Source organism: Chiloscyllium plagiosum, unplaced genomic scaffold (assembly GCF_037043375.1).
Source record: "Chiloscyllium plagiosum isolate Xiang-an unplaced genomic scaffold, Cpla_swu_hap1 HiC_scaffold_36, whole genome shotgun sequence".
NCBI lineage: Eukaryota > Metazoa > Chordata > Chondrichthyes > Orectolobiformes > Hemiscylliidae > Chiloscyllium > Chiloscyllium plagiosum.
This window is the reverse complement of record NW_028270174.1, coordinates 44712142-44737144: the sequence shown is the minus strand read 5'-3', so window position 1 is coordinate 44737144 and position 25003 is coordinate 44712142. Positions and strand designations below refer to the sequence as shown.

Below are 25003 nucleotides of genomic sequence, written 5' to 3'. Positions count from 1 at the left end.
AACCAACAGCCACTCTCAGACAACAACTCACCAAAATGAAGGACCCGATACCCAGCATGAGCAAAACCAATGTAGTAGTGTACAAAATCCCATGCAAGGACTGCACAAAACACTCCATAGGACAAACAGGAAGACAGCTAACGATCCGCATCCATGAACACCAACTAGCCACGAAACGACACGACCAGCTATCCTTAGTAGGCGGCACGGTGGCACAGTGGTTAGCACTGCTGCCTCATAGCGCCAGAGACCCGGGTTCAATTCCCGCCTCAGGCGACTGACTGTGTGGAGTTTGCACCTTCTCCCCGTGTCTGCGTGGGTTTCCTCCGGGTGCTCCGGTTTCCTCCCACAGTCCAAAGATGTGCAGGTAAGGTGAATTGGCCATGCTAAATTGCCCGTAGTGTTAGGTAAGGGGTATATGTAGGGGTATGGGTGGGTTGCGCTTCGGTGGGTCGGTGTGGACATGTTGGGCCGAAGGGCCTGTTTCCACACTGTTAGTAATCTAGTAGCCACACACGCAGATGACAAGCAACATGAATTCGACTGGGACAACACTACTATTATAGGACAAGCCAAACAGAGAACAGCCAGGGAATTCCTAGAGGCATGGCACTCATCCACAGATTCTATCAACAAACACATCGACCTGGACCCAATATACTGACCACTGCAGCGGACAGCTGGAACTGACAACCGGAAGCGGCAGATTCAAACCACTACAAATGCCAGAGGAAAGATCACAGAAGCGCTTCACAGGAGGCTCCCAAGCACTGAGGATGTCACCTAGACAGGGGACGAAACGTCTGCAACACAAATTCCCAGGGCAGTGAACAGAACCACAACAACGAGTTAGTGGGCGGCACGGTGGCCCAGTGGTTAGCACTGCTGCCTCACAGCGCCTGTAGACCCGGGTTCAATTCCCGACTCAGGCGACTGACTGTGTGGAGTTTGCACATTCTCCCCGTGTCTGCGTGGGTTTCCTCCGGGTGCTCCGGTTTCCTCCCACAGTCCAAAGATGTGCGGGTCAGGTGAATTGGCCATGCTAAATTGCCCGTAGTGTTAGGTTAAAGGGGTGGATGTAGGGGTATGGGTGGGTTGCGCTTCGGCGGGTCGGTGTGGACTTGTTGGGCTGAAGGGCCTGTTTCCACACTGTAAGTAATCTAAAAAAAACGAGCACCCAAGCTACAAATCTTCTCCCAAACTTAGAATAGACAAAGCTGATTGGTTTTGAAATGTGACTTTTTTTTTGTAAACCTGAATTGGGGCTCATTTTAATCAGACCAGAATTGTAGAGTGGGACGTAAAAGATAGGTTTAAGAGGAAAGAGTTGTGAATAGCTGTCTAATGTTCTCTTTTTGACTTAAAGAATACAATTGTTAGTTTTTACTTTTAATAGTGACCTCTGGGATAGTTCTTTGCCTCTCAAAATTTAACAGATTATGCTGCGAAGTGAGCTTCGCTGTGTGTGGGGTTTAATTAGCAGAGCGGTTTACCCCATGTTGTAACACAGCAATAGCTCTACATATGCAATCCAGAACTACTTGAAATTGTGAAAATGAAGCAGCTTGAATTAGAGGTGTTGGCAAGGGAAAAAGAATAGCCCTAGCTGAAGAAAGGTACAAAGAGAGAGAAGAGAGGGAGAAACTAAGAGTTTTGAACTTCAGAGGTTAATAATTTCAAAGGGAAAGTCAATTTAAAATGGAAAAGGTAAATCATGGTGAGGGCAGTGATGAAGATCACACCCATCATAACCAAAAGGCTGGTGGGGATGGGTTTAAATAAATCCAAGCTTCACCAACATTTGATGAGAAGGACGAAGATGCCTTTCTTCACTTCATTTGAGAAAGTGGTGAACAAATGAAATGGATGGTGACCACATGAGTATTGTTGATTCAAACAAAATTTGATAGGTAGAGCTAATAAAGTATTTGCATTATCAGAGAAGATATCTGGGGAGTACGAAGCGGTGAAATAAAATGCCACCTTAGTGAAATGGTGCCAGAAATCTCCAGAAAAAAGTCTCACATTGGTGGTTTGGAAGTTACTGGAGAGGTTTCTGAGGGATAGGATTTATGCACATTTGCAATAATATGGCCTAATTAGGAACAGCACGGATTTGTGCAGGGCAGGTCATGTCTTCCTAACTTGACTGAATTTTTCAAGGAGGTGACAAAGGTGATTGATGAGGGCAGAGCAGTGAATGTTATTTACGTGGATTTTAGTAAGGTTTTCAACAAAATTTCTCATGGTAGGCTCATCCAGAAGATTAACTTGCATGGGATCCACAATAATGTGACCACTTAGATTTAGAATTGGCTTGCTCATCAAATGATACCATGGGATATAGATCAGTTGCAGATATGGGTGGAGAAGTGTCAGAGTTTAATCCAAGTAAGTCTGAGGTGCTGCATGTTGGGAGATCAGATGCCAAAGAAAGTCATACGGTTAATGGCAGGATGCTGAGCAGCATTGACATACAGAAAGATTTTGAAGTTCTCTTGAGCTGCAGAGGCTGAGGGGAGACTTGATAAAAGTTTATAAAATCATGAGATGTATAGATAGGATTGACGGTCATAATCTTTTTCCCAGAGTTGAAAGGTCTAATTCTAGGGCACATGCATTTAAGGTTAGAGGATGAAAGAGACCTGAAGGGCAAGTTTTTTTATACAGAGAGTGGTAGGAGTCTGGAATGCATACACACTAGGGGAATTTAAGGGACTTTTAGATAAACATATGAATATGTAAAGAACAGAGGGCTACAGACTAAGGTCATGTGAGAAACAAAACTCACATATCAATAAATGTCAGTCCGAGTCAAATTCTGAAGCAGCGTATTTTATTGATACGTACTTGCAAGAACAGGTGTCTAACGAGTAGGCACCTCGATCTGAGGGTTACATTCTGATTTATGCTGTTCAGCTGCATCTCTCGGTCCTCTCCTTTCACCCCATTGGTTACTTTTGCTGTAGCGCGTAGCCTATCACAAGCTCTCGCTTCACCCCGCCTTTGTCTAGCTTCTCTCTGCCTCTGTTTACTTCTCCCATTACTCTAGGAGAAAGTGAGGTCTGCAGATGCTGGAGATCAAAGTTGAAACTTTATTGCTGGAACAGCACAGCAGGTCAGGCAGCATCCAGGGAACAGGAGATTCGACGTTTCGGGCACAGGCCCTTCTTCAGGAATCACCTGATTCCTGAAGAAGGGCCTGTGCCCGAAACGTCGAATCTCCTGTTCCCTGGATGCTGCCTGACCTGCTGTGCTGTTCCAGCAATAAAGTTTCAACTCCCATTACTCTAAGCCTGTCACCCCTTACTCTTATTTATCTCATTCCTTATATGTGACTATCCTGGCATAGTTTGCTGTCTTTGTGCGTTCATCCTGCCAAACTAAATTCCCTCCTGCGACTGGTACATTCTGCTCCACGGTTGCTCTGCCCTATTAGTCATAGATAAGTCTACCTGTTTTCACTTCACATTGTTTAGTATTTGCATGCGCAGCCTAATTTTATAATGCAAGCTTTTGCAGAAGCAACACCTGTTCCCTTATTCTGCACAATTTTAACCCTATACCTTACAGTCAGGTAGAAGGGATAAATTTAATTTGACGTCATGTTCGGCACAATATCATGGTTCCTGTGCTGTGGAGTTCTACGTTCTTCAAAATTTTAGGAATTTAAGGAGGGAACCTGATCAAACCTACATTGCATTTGAAACGATCAAAGTAACCTTGACAGGTGAATAAGGGCATTGAAAATAGATCAGAGATATGACACTCTGAGAGAGATAATTAATTCGGAGGAGTTCAAAAATTCATTTCCTGAAATAGTGAGATCTCATGGATGAGCAGAGAATCAAAACTGCAAGAGTAGCAGCAAAAATGGCAGATGCTTATGAGTTGGTTCATGAGTCAAAGTTTGGCTTCTGAAATCAAGTTAAATCTGTGAGGAATAGAAATTGGAGAAAAGAGAAATCCTCAGGTAATAAGGAAATAGGAGATGCCATTGAAGATGGTAAAGATAGTTTATCACTGGTTAAAAAGGAAATCCATGGGGGATAAGTGTTTTCACTGTAATAAAGTAGGCCACATAAAGTCGCAGTGTCGGTGGCTTAAGAAAAACACTGGGGAGACAGATGTGATAAAGCACAATAAGCCAATGGGGTTTATTCAAATGGTAGAGGAGATTCCAGTGGAAGCCAAAGCTACAAAAGATTGTCTGGTCGGGGGTTGGCTCATAAGACAGCTCCACCTCTCTTTAAAGAATTTACCTACATGACAAAGGTTTGCTCATGCGTACCAGGAGGACTAGATAAAGAAATTAAAATGTTAAAAATTACAAGAGCAAGTCAATCTTTGATCACGAGAGATGAGTTGATATGAACTTTGGTAGGAGTATTGCCAGAAAAGGTATATGTGAAATTCATGGTGAGAACAGTAGTGTTCCATTGTGTAAAGTGAGGTTGAACAGTCCTATGGAAAGTAATTAAGGAGTGGTTGGAGTAATAGAGAGATTACCTGTTCCGTGTATACAGTTTACCCTCGGGAATGATATACTGGATCATAGATGGGAGTGATGTCTACTGTGGTTGAAAGGTAGGTGAGAAATCAGGCAACTGAGATATTACTGGAAGTATCCATGGAATGTTTCAAGGTCATAAGACCACAGGTTAAAGCAGGAGGAGAAATCAAATAAAGATAAGAAAGTTGAAGTTCAATTATCAGAAACTATGTTTTATCAAATTGTTGAGAAAAATAATGAGAATAGATGGAAGACAAAGTGAATATTTTTAGTTCAGAGAGATTAGTTGATATACAACAAAATGATGAAAAGAAAAGCTGTTGTATCAAAAAAGCACACACAGAAGAAGAATTTGAGTGTGTCCCAGAATGTTACTATCTTAAAAATGAAGTTTTCATCAGGAAATAGAGATCATTACATATTCAGGCAAATGAAAAATAGGCAGAAATTCATCAAATTGTATTTCTGCTGGTTGTAGAAAGGTGGCGCTGCGGGTAGCATGAGGTACAAGTAAGAGGTCATTTAGGAGTAAGAAAAACCCAAAACACGAGAACATTTTTATTGGCTGGACTTCATTGAAATATGGTTGAACCTTGTTGACATGTCATGATAGGTAAAAGGAAACCTCAGGCAGCGATAAAGCCAGCATATTAATAATCATCCCAGCATTTGAGGAACTTTTTACAAGATTCTTAATTGTTGTGTAAGACTGCTCCCTAAAACAAAAAAAGGGAATCAGTGTTTGTTGACTGTAATGGATGCATCCATTAGATTTCTCCATATGCAATAGCACAACTAAAAGGATTGTATAAGGATTGCTCTTTTTTTAAAAACTAAATGTGACTACCCACCAAAATACAATCAGATTAAGGGTTAAACTTTACATCAAAATTATTCAAGGAAGTTATGGATAGTTTAGGAATAAAACAATTTAAATCAACTGTGCACCATCCAGAATTGCGAGCAGCATTAGAATGGTGGCATCAAACTTTAAAGACCGAGTTAAGGGCTTATAATCATGACTTTTCCAGAGGATTGGGAAAAGGAATTCCATTTGTTCTTTTTGCAATTAGGAATGCACCTAATGAATTAATTAAATTCAGACCAATTGAATTAGTTTTCTGACATGAAGTGAGAGGGCCATTAAGGAAAAAGTGGTAAGTCAGCTCAAATGATTACATATTTGGGCTATGCATCAAATTTTAGAGAATTATTAAATAGAGTGGGTGAGTTGGCTAGACAACATTTGAAAGTAGCACAGCATGTAATGAAATAGGAAGCAGACAAGAAATGAAAAAAATGCAGTTTTCTAGAGGAGATAGAGTATTATTATTACTACCAGTGGTAAGTTAATTTTGAAAAGCAAGATTTAATGGGCTTTCTCAAATCAAAAGGAAATTGAGTGAGTTGAATTATTTGGTAAGAACACTAGATAGAAGGAAAACTCAGTGTGTCATGTAAATATGCTCAGACAGTATTTTGATTGGGAATGTGGTACTTGTTACAACTTGAAATTAGAAATCAAATGCAGACAAATTTGAATTTGATAATCTTCAAATTAAATTGGATAACAGCGAAGTTCGCAAAATCTAGGATAAATTATTGAGTTGCCTTTCAGAGGAAAATCAAAATAACCTGAAATAATTATTACAAACACATGGAATAAGCTGAGAAATACTAACATGATTTTACACATGATATAGATATAAGAGATGCTATTCCAATTAAGCAACATCCTTACACACACAATCCTCTAAAATTGGTATAGGTTCAAAAAGAGATTGTAAGCATGCTCAAAAACAATACAATTGAAGTTAGTTGCAGCAAATGTGTCAAAACCACATGCACCCAATGCCTATTTATTGATTACTGCAAAGTCAATGCAGTTACAAATTCTGATTTTTATCTTATTCCATGGCTGGAAGACTGTATTGAGAAGGTGAGACAAAGAACTTACATTTTGAAGCTTGACTTACTCAAGGGATATTCAAAGGCACCTTTATCCCAGACCGCCAAGGACATTTCTGCTTTTAGAACACTGAATGAATTTTATCAGTTTAAAGTTATGCGACAAAAAAACGCAACAGTACATTTCAAAGACTAATGAACTAATAAAGACTAATTTCGAGATTGTCCATTTGTGTGGTGTACATAGATGATCTGGCAATTTTTAGTTACACATAGAAGGAACATTTGGAACATCTACTGGAATAGTTTGACTGATTTCAGAAAGCAGGCTTGGTGATAAACCTGGTGAAGGGTGAGTTCACAAAAGCCCAAGTCACTTTCCTGGGCCATGTCATTGGACATGGACAGATTGCCCCATGAGATGTGAAAACAAAACTTATTGGGGAGTTTCCTATATCATCAATAAAGAGGGAAGTACAGCAATTCCTGGGACTGAGTACTTTTTAATCGAAACTTTGTACCAAATTTTAGCTACTCATTTGCTCCAATGACTAATTCGTTGAAGAAGTACAGGTAATTTCCAGGTATAGAGGAATGTCAAAAGGCATTTGACTGCCTGAAATCTGTGTTAACCACAGCCCCAGTGTTAGCCACACCTATTTCAAAATGGCTATCAATGCAAGTGATGTGCGTGTAGGTGCTGTACGCTTGCAAGAAGATGATGAGAAGATAGAAAGAACTATCAAGTATTTTTTCAGAAAGTTGAATATTTATCAATAGAAATATTCTGTTGAGAAGGAGACCTTGAGTTTGCTGTTGGCATTGCGACATTTCTGCATTTATGTTGCCAGTAATGTATCTGAGACAATTGCATATACTAACCATATCTCCTTAATGTTTTTGGAGACATTTAAAAATAAAACTACCAGTCTGCTTATATAGAGTTTACTGTTACAGCCATTGTAGCAAGTGAAATTTAAACATGTGGCAAGATGATAAATGTAATTGCTGATGCATGATCATGACTTTGATGTCATACGGATTTGGTGGGAAAACAGCTTAGGACTCTTAAATCGTGAGGGCTCCCATCTGGATCTTCCCCAGGCTCTGTAATAATATGGATCATATTAATATAACTTGTATGTAATTGCTATCCTGGAATACACCACATCTTATTAAACACAAAAGCTCGTCATGTTCGACTACCAAGTGGTTTTCCTCTACCACAATAAACTAAGCAGGTCCTGTAGATTACTACCAGGAAAGAGGATGGTGGGTGAAAATCTACCTTAGAGTGCACAATAGTAAAAAGAGCTCCTATAACATGGAATGGTCTTACACTACAATAATAAGCAGTGTTGATTCTCTTTAACTACCTTCTCCAACACTGGTAGTGATAGAAGTCTGAAGATTTCTTCAAGCACTGATTTCGGAAGGTTGCTTGTGGAGACAGTCAGCAGCTGAATAGTCACAAGCCCTACAGAAAACAGGATTCAAAAGGCAATAACCACAGTCAATAGAAAAGCATTTCAGATTTAATAAGAGATGCACAGCATCAGGACAGTTTAGACTTCCTTGGAGCTAGATTAATTGTTAATCCAAGGCAGTTACAGATTGCATTGGTTACCAATAATCAGTGAAAAGAGTCTTGAGTCAGCGTTCATCCAGAGAGCACAGAACCAGGGAGTAAAGTTACATCCCTGCTGGGCAAGGGAAAATGTTAAAAAAATTTACAGACTGAGAAAATTAAAAGTAAGGGAAGTACTTATAAGTTTTATTGACCTTTGCTCCCATAGTGGGCAGGCGCCAGGAGGAACAACTACTGAGAGGGAAATCAAGGGCTATAAAAACAATTTAAAGTGCAGTCGTAGACCTGGAAAAATCACAAGGCCAAAATTAAAACAATAAAGGGGCATTTTAGAGTCTAAGTAGACAAAGTGTAAACAGAAGAAGAAAATTAGGAGAGTATTGAGGTTGTAGATAAAGTGGAAGATCCATTATTTAAATGACAATAAAGGTAGGAAACATTTAGATGAACTGCAGGGAAAGAGAATCATCGGAAATACCATGACATTCATCTGGGTATGCAGCCACAGAAGTCAATCAATGAAGTCATTTAGGAACTGCAAATAATTTATTAAGGCCATGATCAGCAGGATTCATCCAGAGAAATCAAAGAAAATATGCAAATTCTCCATTTTCCTCATGGAAGGCAGATAGCTTCCATTTTACTTTAAGAAGAATATAAGAACTTTCCAGTACAGCAGTATCCAGCAGTCACATCGACTAAACTGCAAACCTAAAAGCCTGAAATTAAAACAAGGATAATAAATAATCAGGAAGACATGGCATCAACAATAATATTGTCAAATAGATTTGATTGCAGTGTCGGCCAATTTGAGCACAGAAATGTGCTCTTGGAGTCACATTTCTTAAGGTACAACATAGCTTCCAAATCAGATATGAAATCAGAAGCTGAGCAAGTTACAACAAACAATTGGGGGCAATTGGGGGCACAGTATACTTGGTCATTTTTTATGATTCAAGAAGAACTGAAATCCTTTAACAATCACTTCAGTCTCAGAACAAATTAAATATTTTACAGAGCAAATTCAACAGAGGAATTTAGCAACCATAGGAATCCATAGATCTCAACTGATTACTGGAAAAATGTAAAGTCAGAATTTACAACTGACAATTATTGGTGAAGTTGCTGATGAGCCCTTGTCAGATTTATAGTAAAATGAAGATTTGACTTGAGTGAAAACCATTCCAGTCATAAGTGAAACTAAATTCTAAAGCAATATGGAGCTATTCTAAGAGGACATGGTCAACTTGATTATAGGACATCAGAGTTCTTTCAATTCTTCTGGTATAAAATCACAAAAGAAGTACATGTGAAACCAGTCTGGCAAGTATGGCAGACACTAAATACAAGCAGTTTGGCAGACACCAAATACTAGGAGACATTATCAATGGTTTGGAAGAAGAAGAGTCAAAAAGAGTGGTGCTGGAAAAGCACAGCAGGTCAGGCAGCATGCAAGGAGCAGGAGAGTTTATGTTTCGGGCATGAGCTCTTCATCAGGAATATCGAAAAAGAAATCTCACAGGCACAGTAAAGGCCTACCTAGTCTTAGTAATACCAATAATCTGTCAAACACAAGTCATTTTTAGAAAATGTACCAAAAGAAAACAGTCACAGATTTGAAAAATTACCAATTATGACTCACACAAAGGAGTGCATAAAGTAGATCAGGCTACAATAAATGAAAAGCCAAGATATTTCAAGTCAAATAAGTGATCCATATCTATCCTTTTTGGTCAATAAATTTATGTCAATAAATGGCTCACTAATTTTAAGCTTGATAAAGTGGGAGGTGGGGAGACGGAGGTGTCAACATATTGTCAGGTGATGCATCGTGGTTAAAGAAACAATGTCTACAGCCAACAGTAGTGCAACTACATGGTTCAGGAGATTTAACATTTAAGGTCAAAAGTTTGCAATCAGCAACTCTTTAACACAAGGAGCATCAAATAGAGAATACTTTCACAATCAAGGCTTCTCATTTTTGAGTATCAATATGTATTTTGACCTTAATCATCTTCCAATGGCAGAAAGAGTCATAGAGTCAAACAAATAAAAGTGAATAAACGGTCAGTACAGAATCACTCAGGAAATAGCAGGTCAAAGAATTTTAGTTACTGAACAGCCAAACAAGAAACAATTGGTCAAAGGGCAACTGGCAAAGTTTGTAAAGGGGACCCTATATTCATGGGAGAAAGCAAAAAGAACACAGGCCACTGAACTTAGCTAGATTGGCATAAGAAACTTCTGTCCTTCTGTAAGCAAGATGGAAACCTGCAACTGTACATGGTTACCAGAATTGCTTTGTACAGTTACCAACACTGAAGTAAATTCAAACTGCAAGAATAAGCAAGGTCTGTGAGAGAACATAAGCAACCATATGGTCAGGTAGCACTATACCCTACGTGAGCTTGTGGATAAATTTTGAACTGATGCAACACAGCTTGTTGAACAAGTATTAACGAATACTACTATTATCTAATATTACTACTGAATAGCAATATCAGATTCAAAAGTGATTTGGAAGACATACATTCACAAACAAGGAAATGAAATTCTTTCTTCCCAAGAAAAATCCGAAGTTATGCAGCTGATAGTGGGTACTGCAGATGTTGAAGATTAGAGTCAAGATTAGAGTGGTGCTGGAAAAGCCCTTCACTTTTGCCTGAAACATTGATTTTCCTGCTCCTCGGATGCTGCCTAACCTACTGTGCTTTTCCAGCGCTACTCTAATCTTGACTTCAAGTTAAGCAGCAAGTTGAAGAAAAGATTCTCTGCAGTTTCAGCACAGATTTACCAGCAGATTGGAAACAATATTCTGCTAAAGCAGATAGAAGATGTGATCCATACAACTCTGTGGAAGCCACTGCTAAGAGGAGACAGCCAATGTCCAACAATTGAGGACATAGCCAAGATGAAATTGCCCGGTTCAGAGATCCAGAAAACCACAAAAAAGTGCCTATTTCAGTCCCCCAGTATGAAGAAAATTCTCTATGAAGAAAATTCATAAAATTAAAATTACTTCAGATGTTACATAAAGGAAATACATCCTGCACAAAGGAAATCCAAGCAATTAAATGTCTTCCTGTTTAAATGAAATTTCAGACTTCACAGTTTCAGGAACAAAATCTAAGTTAACAGCCTTCAACATTGTTACCTTTGACATTGCAAATTCAAAGGGAGAGAAACCTCTAAGCAGCCTAAATTTGTGAAGTTAGAGATTGGGGGAAGATCCGATAGTGGTAAAGTTAATTACATCCATATGTGTATAAATATTCATAAAAGGAGGAAAAAGACTTGTGCTCAAAATTAAAGATCACTCTTCTAATATTTTGTTGTTTGGAGAATCTTGTTAAGTAAATATCCAAATGAGTAAGCAAATGTACTTTTCTAAGTTAAAAATCACACAACACCAGGTTATAATCCAACAGGTTTCATTGGAAGCACTAGTTTTCGGAGCGACGCTCCTTCATTAGGTGATTTTTAACTTTGTACTCCCCAGTCCAACACCAGCATCTCCAAATCAGTACTTTTCTAATTTATTTAAGTTTTAATGAAAGTATCAGGGATTTATTATCCAATACTTGACCATTTTGATCAAAGAGATGCTATGCACTTTCTTCTCAAATTGAACTAAAATTGAATTTTTGAAGAAAAGCAATATTTTGATTCAGCAAAGTAATAGGGGTTAAGGAAGCCTATTCAATATTTGACCAAGATTTGATGGCTTGCAATAGGAAGTTGCCTATTGAAGTCCCAAATAATGAAATGAGATTTGGGACCAACTATGTGATTATCTAGCCTCAGTCTTTTGACACTGAGCATGTTTTTCTTTTCAGTTAATACACTTTCTGTAGCAAGTGCAGTGGTGCAGTGAGAGCTGCTCCAAGGACAGTTTCAGCATAAACCTTCAGAATAAACCTGGGCTAACTTTTCTTTTGTGACCAAGTTCAAATATTTAGCTTTGGCAAATTGAGATTTGAGATTTCATCTTTCATATAATAGTATATTTTTTAAAAGTTGAACACAGCTTAAAAACTTATTTGAACAAATTTGAAGCAATTTGAATTTTGTGTTATGAATATCAGCAACTCATTAAAAATAAACATTTTGCCATTTCTCTTTTATATTCAAGATTATATTGAAAAAAAGGGACTTTGCAAAGCAGGTGCACACAGTTTCAACTGTCCAGTTCCATGTGAAGAGATCAAATACTCTACTGTTGTGTCTTACTCAACTTTTCCAAGTCTCAAGGGATTGAAGTTTCTGAGTAAACAATTTCAGAAAAGCAAACAGTATATCAGGTGAGTAATGTTGCCATTTTGCAATTAGATTAAAAATGACAATACAAATAGGTAAAGCTTTCAGCTAGATGGCCACATCAAGGTTTGGAAATTGTAAAAGGGTGATGTACACTGATAATAGTTATCTTTTGTATCTGCATCAAAAAATTATTATAATCATCTCAATTACCGGGGAACCTTGATTATCTGAACGAGGTGGGCAGGCAATATTTCATTCAGATAATTGATTATTCAGTTAATCGATTCAATGCCTTTCCTCTGGGGCTCAGAGTTTTCTGAGTCTGCTCCCCATTCAGGAGACTAGCAGCAGCAGCACAGCGTGTGCGAGCCCTCGCCCGCCCCCAACACCGTCCCCAACCCACCACCCAAACCCCATCCAACACTGCCCTCCCCCGCCTACACCCCAAACCCCATCCAACACCGCCCTCCCCCGCCCACACCCCAAACCCCATCCAACACCGCCCTCTACCCACCCCCCAAACCCCATCCAACACCGCCCTCCCCGCCCACACCACAAACCCCATCCAACACTGCCCTCCACCCACACCCCAAACCCCATCCAACACCGCCCTCCCCCGCCCACACCACAAACCCATCCAACACCACCCTTCCCCACCCACACCCCAAACCCCATCCAACACTGCCCTCCACCCACACCCCAAACTCCATCCAATACCGCCCTACCCCGCCCACACCCCAAACCCCATCCAACACCGCCCTCCACCCAACCCCAAACCCGATCCAACACCGCCCTCCCCCGCCCACACTCCAAACCCCATCCAACACCGCCCTCCCCCGCCCACCCCCAAACCCCATCCAACACCGCCCCCATCCACCCCCCAAACCCCATCCAAAACCGCCCTCCCCCGCCCACACCTCAAACCCCATCCAACACCGCCCTCCCCCACCCACCCCCCAAACCTCATCCAACACCGCCCTCCCCCACCCACACCTGAAACCCCATGACACACTGCCCTCACCCGCCACCCCCAAACCCCATCCAACACCGCCCCACACCCACCCCCCAAACACCATCCAACACCGCCCTCCCCCGCCAACCCTCAAACCCCATCCAACACCGCCCTCCCCGCCACCGCAAACCCCATCCAACACTGCCCCCCACCCACCCCCCAAACGCCATCCAACACCGCCCTCCCCGCCACCCCGCAAACCCCGTCCAACACTGCCCTCCCCGCCACCCCGCAAACCCGTCCCACTCCGCACTCCCCCGCCACTCCCCAAACCCCATCCAACACTCCCCTCCCCCGCCCACCCCCAAACCCTGTCCAACACCGCCCTACCCCGCCACTCCCCAAACCCCGTCCAAAACCACCCTCCCCAACCACCCCCCAAACCCATCCAACACCGCCCTACCCTGCTGACCCCCAAACCCCAACCACCACCGCCCTCCCCTGCTGGCCCCCAAACCCCATCCAACACCATCCTCCCCTGCTGTCCCCCAAACCCCAACCTCTGTTGAACACCGCCCCCGCCCACCCCAAACCCCTTCCAACACCGCAACCCCCCGCTGCCGACCTCCAACCCAGTCCAACACCACCCCCCAAACTCTGTCGAACACTAGCCCCCTGCCCACCCCAAGCCCCATCCAAAACCTCCCCCTGCCCGCTCCCCGTCTGCCCCCAACACCACTGAAAGATAGCTAATATGCTTCTACCTTTTACGGGGTGGGGGAGGACATAGAAGAAATGAACCGTGAAATTACAGACCGGTGCTTCTCATGTCAGTGTTAAGGAAACTATTGGAGAGAATTCTGAAGAAATGAATTGATTCTAGTTAGTTAGTTGATGTAATTTGTATAGATTTTAGCAAAGTTTTTGTCCAGGTCCCAAATTGAGAAGGTTAAAGCACATGGAATGCAGGGAAACTTGTTGAGATGGATGAAAAACTGGCTTGTGTCAAACTGTATCACAAAGGTCAGTACTGAGGATCCTCATTGTTTGTTGTGCACATGCATGATATGGTGAAAATGTAGGGTGAATGATCAGCAAATTTGCTGAAGACACCAAGATTGGTTGAATGGTTAATAGTGAGGAAGATGTTTGTAGTTTATAGCAAGATATAGATGGGTTGGTCAGATGGGCAGAACAGTGGCAGATGGCATTTAAACCTGATAAGTGTGAGGTGATGCATTTTGGCGGAAACAAAATGAAGGAGTACTTAATGAATGGCAGGACACTAGGTAGCTTTGAAGAATGGAGGGAGCTTAGAGTGCTTGTCCATAGATCCCTGAAGTTGGCAGAGTGCGTGAATAGGACAGTTAAGAAGGCATATGAGATACTTGCTTTCATCAGTTGTGGCATAGAGTATAACAGTAAGGAGGTAATGTTGGAGTTGCACAGAGCATTGGACAGGCCACAACTAGAGTACCAGGTGCAGTTCTGGCCACCTCATTACAGGAAGGATCTGATAGAAGGGGGAGGTGGCACAGAGAAGGTTTACAAGGATGTTGCCTGCAACGTAGAATTTGAGGTGTAAGGAGACAAGGTAGGCTTTGATTGTTTTCGTTAGAGTAGATAAGACTGGGAGTGGGGGGGGGGGGGGGGGGTGGGGTGGACATGATTGAAGCATGTAAGTTTATGAGGAGTATGGACAGGGTAACCAGAGAATAGCTGTTTCCCTTGAATGTGGGGTTAATCACGAGAGGACATAGTATTAGGATAAGAGACTCAGTGGGGATTTGGGGAAAAAACGCCTTTTCACTCAGCAGGCGATGAAAATCTAGAATTCACTGTCTGGGAAAGTAGTGGAGGCTGGAAACCTTACAGCCTTCAAAAAATATTTGAATGAGTACTTCAAATATCAGGCTGTGATATATAATTTCAGTTACATCACACTGCAAATTTTTGCTATAAATTCTGTGTTACGATCGAGCCCTCCAGTATCACCTGATGAAGTAGCGTCGCTCCGAAAGCTAGTGTGCTTCCAATGAAACCTGTTGGACTATAACCTGGTGTTGTGTGATTTTTAACTTCAAATATCAGAACATTCATGGATTTGGAACAATGCAGGAAACTGGAATTAACACACTTTTAGTGGTAGTTATGTCGGTGCAGACTCAATGTGCCAAAGGGCTTTTTCTGTGCTGTATGAATCTATGAATCTAATTACTTCCTCATCCCTCATCCCACTCCCATCTCATTCCTCACCTGCTATATCCCTTCATCAGCTCACTCTCTGAAATCCTTCAGTCTATGTATTCTTTAGAAAACCAGTTAATCCCTCTTCCCTGTTCTATCACCATAGCCATGCAAATTAATTTCCTTCAAGGGCCTATCCACCTGATGAAATCACTGATTATTTCCGCACAGTCAGTGCACAATAAATTTCTGCTTCTTAACCCCAACAACTTTGATCAAAACTTTGATCCATGCTCCCTGCTCCTTGTAACATCAGCAAATATAAATAGCTTTTCTTTGTCCACATTATTAAAATCTGGGTCATAATCTATCAAAATTCTATCAAGTTTCCTGTAATCGCCTCTACACCCTCATAAGACTCCTCACATTTTTCTTAAAATGTGGTGACAAAAACTGAACATAATGCTCAACTTGAATCCTAACCAAAACTTTATAAATGTTCAGCATAAAATCCCTGTTTTGTACACAATATTTCTACTGTGATGCCTTATATTTCATATGCTTTGCTAACCTTTCTCCCAAAATATCCTGAAGATCTATACACTTGCAACTTCAGGTCCTTTTGCCTCTCACACTCTTTGGGATTGTTGACTCCCACTACTATTTCTGTCCATTTTCACCATCATACATTTTTCTGGATGAATTTTCATCTGCTATTTGTCTGCTCGAGTTGTATGGCTCTTGTCTGTTTGCCCTCCTCAAAATTGGTATCACCAGCAAATTTGCAAATTTTACTGTGACCGTAGTTTTCCCCTATTTGAAGGCAGTGAGAGTGATGGCAAGAAGGGAAATAATGGGGAGAGCTGGCCAAAAAGAAATATTCACCACCTACCTCCCCACACCGGCACTTCAGCAATTAAGTGTCAGACGAGAAAGTAGAGGGCAGCCATCTTGACTTGTCAGCAATTAAGGTCCTTTGGTGGTCAATAAATGGATATGGCAGGCATAAAGATGGCTAATCTCCTGATGGCAAAACCATCATGACCCACCCGCTAGGATATGGAGGGTCTACCAATTTCTTACATCTTGAGGAAATAGGAGCGATGGATAGGAATCAAAGTGGTGGCTCTGAAAGCCATCTTGTTGCCTCTGATGGCCCTCTCTCCATGACACCCATCCTGTGACAAGAACAAAAAAGAATTACCATCCCTTCACCAGATCCCCTGAGGAATAGATTTAGAACTAGTAGACTTCAGGTCTTAGTGTCTGCCAGTCTCTGATTTGCCGGTAGTTTCTGGTGATTTGGATTGCCAGTGTGAAGGCCTATGATAGATTGAGATACTTGCTCTTGGTCACTTTGTCAGATTGAGATTGGATTGTGTTATCTCACCTGTGGGAGTTAAATTGATAGTTGTTACCTAACACTTGTCCTTCAGGGAAGATTCCTTTAGATTGGAAAAAAGTTTATATAATTCCTTTATTCAAAAAGTGAGGGAAGCAGAAAGCAGGAAATTATCGACCAGTCAGCTTAACATCTGTCAGGAAAAATGTTAGAAGCTACTATTAAAGACATTATAACAGGGCACTTGGATAAGTACAAGGTAATCAGGCAGAGCCAACATGGTTTTGTCAAAGGGAAATTATGTTTAACTAATTTAACAGACTTCCTTAAAGAAGCAAATTATGCTGTAGATAAGGGGGATGTATTGTATTTGGATTTCTAGAAAACATTTGATAAGGTGCTATATCAAAGGTTATTGACAATAAAAGCTCGTGATATAGGGAGGAACATACTGGCATGGTTAGAAGATTGGCTTGCTAACAGGAAGAATAGAGTAGGAATAAAGTTTTCCAGGCTAGCAGGAAGTCACGAGCAGTGTACCAATAGGGTTGGCACTAAGGCCTCAATTCTTTTACAATTTATCCAAATGAATTGAATTAAAGGATTGAAGGAATGTTAGCTAAATTTGCTGATGACACAAAGAAACATGAGTTGTGGAGAGGACATAAAGAGCCTGCAAAGAGATATAAATATGTTAAGTGAGTGGTCAAAGATTTGATAAATAATGAACAATGTGGAAAAGCATTAATTTGTGTATTAACAATACACACAATATACACAAAAGTTTGTTTATTTTGGCAAGATAATAAAAGAAAGAATCATTTTATCCAAATGATGCGAGGCTGCAAAGCTCTGAGATACAGCAAGATATGGGTGTTCGCATGCATGAATAACAAGGTTAGTATGCATGTACAGCAAATAATTAGGAAAGCTAGAATATCATGGTTTATTGTGAAGGGAATTGAATGCAAAAGTAAGGAGATTATTTGTGAAATATAAAAGACATAGGTGAGACCACGTTTGGAGTAATTTGTACAGAATTGGTCACTGTAATTACATTGTACCTATTGAAACAATTCAGAAAAGGTTTATTAGATTAATACCTGAAATGAGTAGATTTCCTCATGAAGAAAGGTGAGACAGGTTAGGCCTGTATCCTCTGGTGTGTAAAAGAGTTGGAGGTGACTTAATTGACACATAGAATATCCTGAATAAGGATCATTGGACTTAAAAACGTTCCTTCTGCTTTCTCTCCACAGATGCTGAGTTTTTCAAAGTTTTTCAAGCCCTTCAAAGAAGGACTTGACAGATTGAAAGCATGTGGGAGAGGTTAGAACTAGGGGATATAGTTTAAAAATAAAGAGATACCCAATTAAAACTGAAGGCAATGAATGGAGAATCTTTAAATATTTTTAAGGCAGAGGAAGATATATTCTTGATTATCAAGAGATGAAAGATCATCAGCTAAATACAAGAATTTTGAGTTGAGGTCAAGATCAGAGTAACCATGATTTTATTGAACAGCAGAGTAGGTTTGAAGGACCAAATGCCTATTCTTGTTCCTTGTTCATGTGTTTGTCCTCACATTAAAAAAAAACATCCTTTATATAGATCAAAGTATACTATAGCTAAGAACTGGAGCTTGAAGAATAGAACTATCCATCTTAAACATTCATTTACCATGACCCACCATTTTTTGGACTTATTTATCCTGCAGGCTGACATTGACATCAGTCTCACTTTTGCTAAGCAGCCTTTTCTGTGGTAATTAGTGCTTTAAATCTAGACAGATATCATCCAGTGTATTTCTTTCATGAGTGTTCTACAATATGTCATCAAACAACTCAATTAGGTGAGTGAAAGAAAAGCTGCTTTTAAAAGTGTACACTGGCTGTCCTTAATTAACTCATACATCTCCAAGAACCTATTAAATATTTTTCCCAGGTTATTATTTCCAAATACCATCAATGGTTTTCGATTTATCAGCTTATAATTATTAAGAAAACCCTTACAACTTATTTTAAATAAGGGGATGTCATATTTACCAATTTCCAATTCCTCAAGTACTTTTAGATTAGATTCCCCACAATGTGGAAACAGGCCCTTTGGCTCAACCAGTCCACACCGACCCTCAGAAGAGTAACCCACCCAGACCCATTCCCCTCTGACTAATGCACCTAACACTATGGGCAATTTAGCATGGCCAATCCACCTGACCTGCACATCTTTGGACTGTGGGAGGAAACCGGAGCACCCGGAGGAAACCCACGCAGACACAGGGAGAATGTGTAAATTCCACACAGACGGTCACCCAAGGTAGGAATTGAACCTGGAACTCTGGTGCTGTGAGGCAGCAGTGCTAACCACTGAGCCACCGTGCTACCCCTTTCCCCATAACTAGCAAATTTTGGAAGAATATGGAAAGCTGTTCTGCTATTTCCTGACCATGCAACTATTTTAGATACCTAAGATATAAGTCATCTGCAAAAGGCAATTTGTACCCTCTAAGCTTAACCAACATTTCCAACTTTCACTTTTTACCCCATTCATTATCCTTAACATCATTTCTACTATTAATACCATATAAGCATCCTCTTCTATGGTAAATGCTGGGTGGAATCTAAAATGGGTTATGGCAAGGATTGTGACAGAATTGGGCAAAAGGCTGAGCAAAGCTGATCTTGGCATTAGGAGAATCTTGCTCCATCTTTAATGCTTCTCACAAGCAACATGATGAGTTTTTCACTTGACAGCAGTCAGTCATGGGGTATTGGAGCCTGTTTATTGCATTATTAATGCCACAAACTGCCTTGCTAGCTTTTGATCTTGCCAAATTGACCTAACAGGCTAGACATTGAGAAAACCCGATATGGACACCGGAGTAATTAGCTGGCGTTATGAGCCAGACCAGACCCCCTCAAAATATTTAAGAAGGTAACCTGGATCCAAACAACTGATTATTTTAAAGGCAAATGTAAAGTGTTATGTTCCAGAAGCAATGTAACTGGTCAAACTATTCCACATTAAACAAAACACAATTTATTTAAATGGATATAGTTAAAATACAACACACAAAAGAAGAACTCTATTGGAAAATGTAACCAAATAATAGATACATTAACTATTACTAATTAACTGTCCCACTATAAGAACATCTTATAAACAAGCTCCTTGCCAAAAAGGCAAATTCAGTCAAATAGATTTGTTTCACAGGTGACCCAGCAACAGAGAGAAAGTCCAGCTTCTAGCTGTAACTGAGAGAGGGAAAGGATAGCTTTTACTTCAAAACTCCACAGCTTCTGCCCTGTTGAGACTCCAAAAGGAACTGCTGAAAGCTGTACCTAAAAACTCAAAAATATACCAGAAATCCTGGATGATGAGAGCTGGCAACACCCATCCAAGCTACTTATATTATTCCAACTTTTAAAAAAAACCCAAGATCTCACAAGCTGTTTGTTTTATTGGCTTGCCAAGTAGACAGCTCTTCACATGTGTCTTAAGACCTCTCTTGAACAAACTAACCACTTAAAACACTAGCATCATCATACCTGGCATATTCATGTTACCACTTGCTCTAAACAGCTTCCATGTAATAGCAGGCATTGACATCTCAACACACACTCCATGGGCACCAACCAAATGCAATCCATTGGCCACCTATTAATGCCATGGCACATCACTGATCCACTCATAGGATGCCTCTGCACTTCAATGCTATATCTCAACCTGCACTGGCAACTACTATTGTAATCAAGATTACAGTGGTGCTGGAAATGCACAGTGGGTCAGGCAACATCGAGGAGCAGGAAAATCGACGTTTCGGGAGGAACCCTTCATCAGAAATCAGCCCTGATGCTATGCCAGAGCCCAGCATCTGGAAGTCCCACTCAGCACCATCGACAGTGAGTAAGAGGCTGAGAATGAACAACAAAGTTGGAGGTGATTCACACGACTGCAATTCATAATGGCAGACATATATTCAAAAGTGCCTTGATAAGGAAATAATTTTAATTACAATGGTTTCAGAAGCATGATTTGTGGGTATTTCAGTAAAATGTCTAGACTTCCTGGATTAACTTGGAGAGGTAATGTACCCTTTTGGAGATATCATGTTAGCCTTTTGGAAGATGTCAGGTAGCATTTCAGAGAGATACAGATAGACTATTGAAATTAAGATTATAAATAAATTTGTATGTGAAGTAGATACAATCTGTGGAGTTGCCAAGTCATTTCAATCTCATGCTCTATAAATTTTAGGAACACAAGCCTAATGTTGAAAGAAACGACAGCTTATAATTTAATAGATGGTTAATAACAAGGCCTGAGGGCTCTCATTACAAGATTAGTGCTGCTTGACTGCTTTCACAACTTCCATATGATTTACAGTGCACCTCCAGTGAATTTAAGTTTGATTGACAGCTCAAGATGGTCATAAAGAGGTCAGTAATCTTTCATCGAGTCACAGAGATCTATAGCACAAACAATGGCCCTTTAGCCCATCACATCTGGCTATTCAAAAATGATCAAACTATTCTAATCACATTTTCCAGCACTTGATCCATTGCCTTGTATGCCTCGGCATCATAAGGACATTTTGAAATACTTTTTAAAAGTTATACAAGTTTCTGTTTATTATAATTTGGAGGACTGGGGTGAACAAAATTAAAAATCAGACCACACCAGGTTATAGTCCAACAGGTTTATTTGAAAGCACTAGCTTTCAGAGCTCTGCTCTTTCATCAGATGGTTGTTCATCTGATGAAGGAGCAGCGCTCCGAAAGCGAGTGCTTCCAAATAAACCTGTTGGACTATAACTTGGTGTTGTGATTTTTAACTCTGTTTCTTACAGGCAGTGAATTTTAAGTTACCACCAGCCTTGAGGTGAAAATGATTATCCTCATATCTCCTCTTAAAACTATGTCCCCCAGTCATTTATTATGGTTCCATCTTGATTCCTTAAAATTTTATACATCTTACTCACGTCCCCTCTGAATCTCTTCTGCTCTATGGAAAACAACCATAGTCTGTGCAAACTTTCTTTATAATTGAAACTCAGCCACCCAAGCAACAACCTGGCAAATCTCCTCTGCCATCACATCCTCTTGGAATGTGGATTCCAGAATTACACACATCAACATTTTATACATAACCTCCCTGCTCTTAAACTCTATGCCTCGACTAATAAAGACAAGTACACCATATGCCTTCTAAACTACTTCGTCCAACTATTCTTATATTTTAAGGGTCTCTGCATACCAAGATCCCTCTGATCCTCAGTCGGGTTACTACTGTGCATTCCCTTACCTTGTTTGTCCTACCCAAGTGCAGTACCTTACATTTATGTGATTGAATTCAATTTGCCACTGATTACCCAATCTGACCAGCCTGTTTATAGCCTCCTGTAATCTAAGGCTATTCCCCATACTATTTATCACCCGAACAACTTGTGTACCTTCTGCAAACTCACTGATCATTCTTCCACATTCAAGTCTAAATCATTTATATAAACCACAAACATTGATTCTTCTGCCCCTCAGATGCTGCCTGACATGCTATGCTTTTCCAGCACCACAGTCTCGACACTACCTTCTTACTGTCCACTAACCTCCTCATTTGGTTCTTATCCCCCTGCCACATTAGTTTAAACTAATATAAACCACAAACCAGTAACATCCCAATAGTGACCCCTGTAGAATCCCACTGGACATAGACTTCCAGTTTGAAAAACACCTCTCAACTATTACCTTCTGCATCCTGCTAATCAGCCAATTGTGGATCCCATGGGCTCTTGTATTCGTGATCAATCTCCCATGTGGGACCTTATCAAAAGCCTTGCTGAAGCCCAAGTAGACTACATTAAAAGCATGCCCTAATTTACATACTTGGTCACTTCTTGAAAAGTCCAATGAAGTTGGTCAGACCTGACTCCCCCTTAACAAAACCATGCTCACGGCTCTTGATTAAGCCTATCCTCTCCAAATGCAGATTAATTCTGTTTCTTAGAATTGCTTCCAATACCAACACCAGTGTTAAACTGACTGGCCTGTAGTTTTTTTGGCTTATCTCTTGCTCCCTTCCTGAATAATGGTAGTCATCAGCTGCCTTCTAAACCTCCAGCACCTCGCCATTGGACAGACAGGAAATAAATCATTTTGCAAACACCCCTGCTATTTCCACCGTTGCCTACTCAACAGCTTGGGATATGTTTCATCCGGCCCTGGAAGTTTACCTACTTTCAAGCCTGCCTGACCACTCCAAGATTCCTCTCTTTCTCTCTCGATGCTAATTTCTTTAATTGTTTCACAGACACTCTCTTTGATCTCTTTATTCATATTGTTGCTCTTAACAAGTGAACACTGACCCAAAATATTCATTTAGTCAGAGCAGAAATGAAAGGTTAGGCAGAATGAATGCGTGGCTTGAGAGATGGTGCAGAAGGGAGGAGTTCAGATTTTTGGGAAATTGGGACCTGTTCTGGGGGAGGTGGGATTATTACAAATTAGATGGTTACACCAGGGCTAGTCTGGAACCAATGTCCTTGGGGGTGCTTTTGCTAATGCTGTTGAGGAGGGTTTAACCTAATGTGGCAGGGGGATAAGAACCAAATGAGGAGGTTAGTGGATAGTAAGGAGGTAGTGTCGAGACTGTGGTGCTGGAAAAGCATAGCATGTCAGGCAACATCTGAGGGGCAGAAGAATCGATGTTTTGGGCATGAGCCCTACATCAGGAGTGAAGGCCTTATGCCCAAAACATTGGCTGTCCTGCTCCTCGGACGCTGCCTGACCTGCTGTGCATTTCCAGCACCACAGTCTCGACTCTGATCTCCAGCATCTGCAATCCTCACTTTCTCATAGTAAGGAGGTAGTAATTAAAGCCTGTAAGGAACTAGATAATGAAGTCAGCATGACTAAGGGGAACAGTAGGTAAGGAGCAAATGATGAACACAAAGGGACTGGTGGTCTGAGGTGCATTGTTTTAATGCGAGAAATGTAGTAGGTAAGGCAGATGAATTTAGGGCTTGGATTAGCACCTGGGAGTATGATGTTATTGCTATTACTGAGACTTGGTTAAGGGAAGGGCATGATTAGGATAGAGAGGGAGGTAAAAGGGGTGGAGGAGTTGCATTACTGTTCAGAGAGAATATCACAGCTGTGCTGGCAGAGGCCACGATGGAGGACTCAAGCAGTGAGGCAATATGGGCAGAGCTGAGAAGTAGGAAAGGTGTAGTAATAATGTTGGGGCCGTACTACAGGCCTTCCGACAGTGAGCGTGAGATAGAGGTACAAATATATAGACAGATTATGGAAAGATGGAGGAGCAGCAGGATGGTGGTGATAGGAGATTTTAATTTTCCCAACATTGACTGGGATTCACTTCATGTTAGAGGTCTATATGGAGTAGAATTTGTAAGGACCATCCAGGAGGGTTTTCTAGAGCAGTATATAAATAGTCCAACTCGAGAAGGGGCCTTACTGGACCTGGTGTTGGGGACTGATCCCGGCCAAGTGGTTGAAGTTTCAGCAAGGGATTACTTTGGGAATAGTGATCACGATTCCATATGCTTTAGAATACTCATGGACAAAGACTAGAATGGTCCTAAAGGAAGAGTGCTAAATTGGGGGAATGCAAACTATACCAAAATTTGGCAGGAGCTGGGGAATTTGGATTAGGCTGTTTGAAGGTAAATTCACATTTGATATGTGGGAGGCTTTTAAAGAGAGGTTGCTTAGAGTTCAAGAGAGATATGTTTCTGTGAAAATGAGGGTTAGAAATGGCAATTCTTGGGAACCATTGATGACAGGTGAAATTGTGAGACTAGCTGAGAGGAAAAAGGAAGCATACATAAGGTCTCAGTGACTGAAAACAGACAAAGCTTTGGAAAAATATCAGGAATGTAGGACAAAATCTGAAATGAGGAATTAAAAGGGCTAAAAGGGTCATGAGATATCTTTAGCAAACAGGGTTAAGGAAAATCCCAAAGCCTTTTATTTGTATACAAGGAGCAAGAGGGTTTGGCCCACTCAAGGACAAAGGAGAGAAGTTATGCATTGAGTCAGAGAAAATAGGTAAGATGAGTACTTTGCATTGATATTCACAGGGTGAGGGACATGATGGATGTTGAGGTTAGGGATAGATGTTTGATTACTCTGGATCAAGTCAGTATAAGGAGGGGGGAAGTATTGGGTATTCTAAAACGCATTAAGGTGGACAAGTCCCCAGATCCAGATGGGATCTATCCCAGGTTATTGAGGG

The 25003-nt window shown here is 40.8% G+C and overlaps 1 protein-coding gene across 1 annotated transcript in view; it reads left to right on the top strand.

Moving 5' to 3' along the window:
- LOC122559364 (bile acid-sensitive ion channel-like) overlaps window positions 1-25003 on the top strand; it is a 471193-nt gene that overhangs the window by 416700 nt on the left and 29490 nt on the right. The window contains exon 8 of the mRNA XM_087979834.1: window positions 12142-12310. Within this exon, the coding sequence (XP_087835960.1) occupies window positions 12142-12310 (169 nt within the window). The remainder of the gene's footprint in view (window positions 1-12141; window positions 12311-25003) is intronic.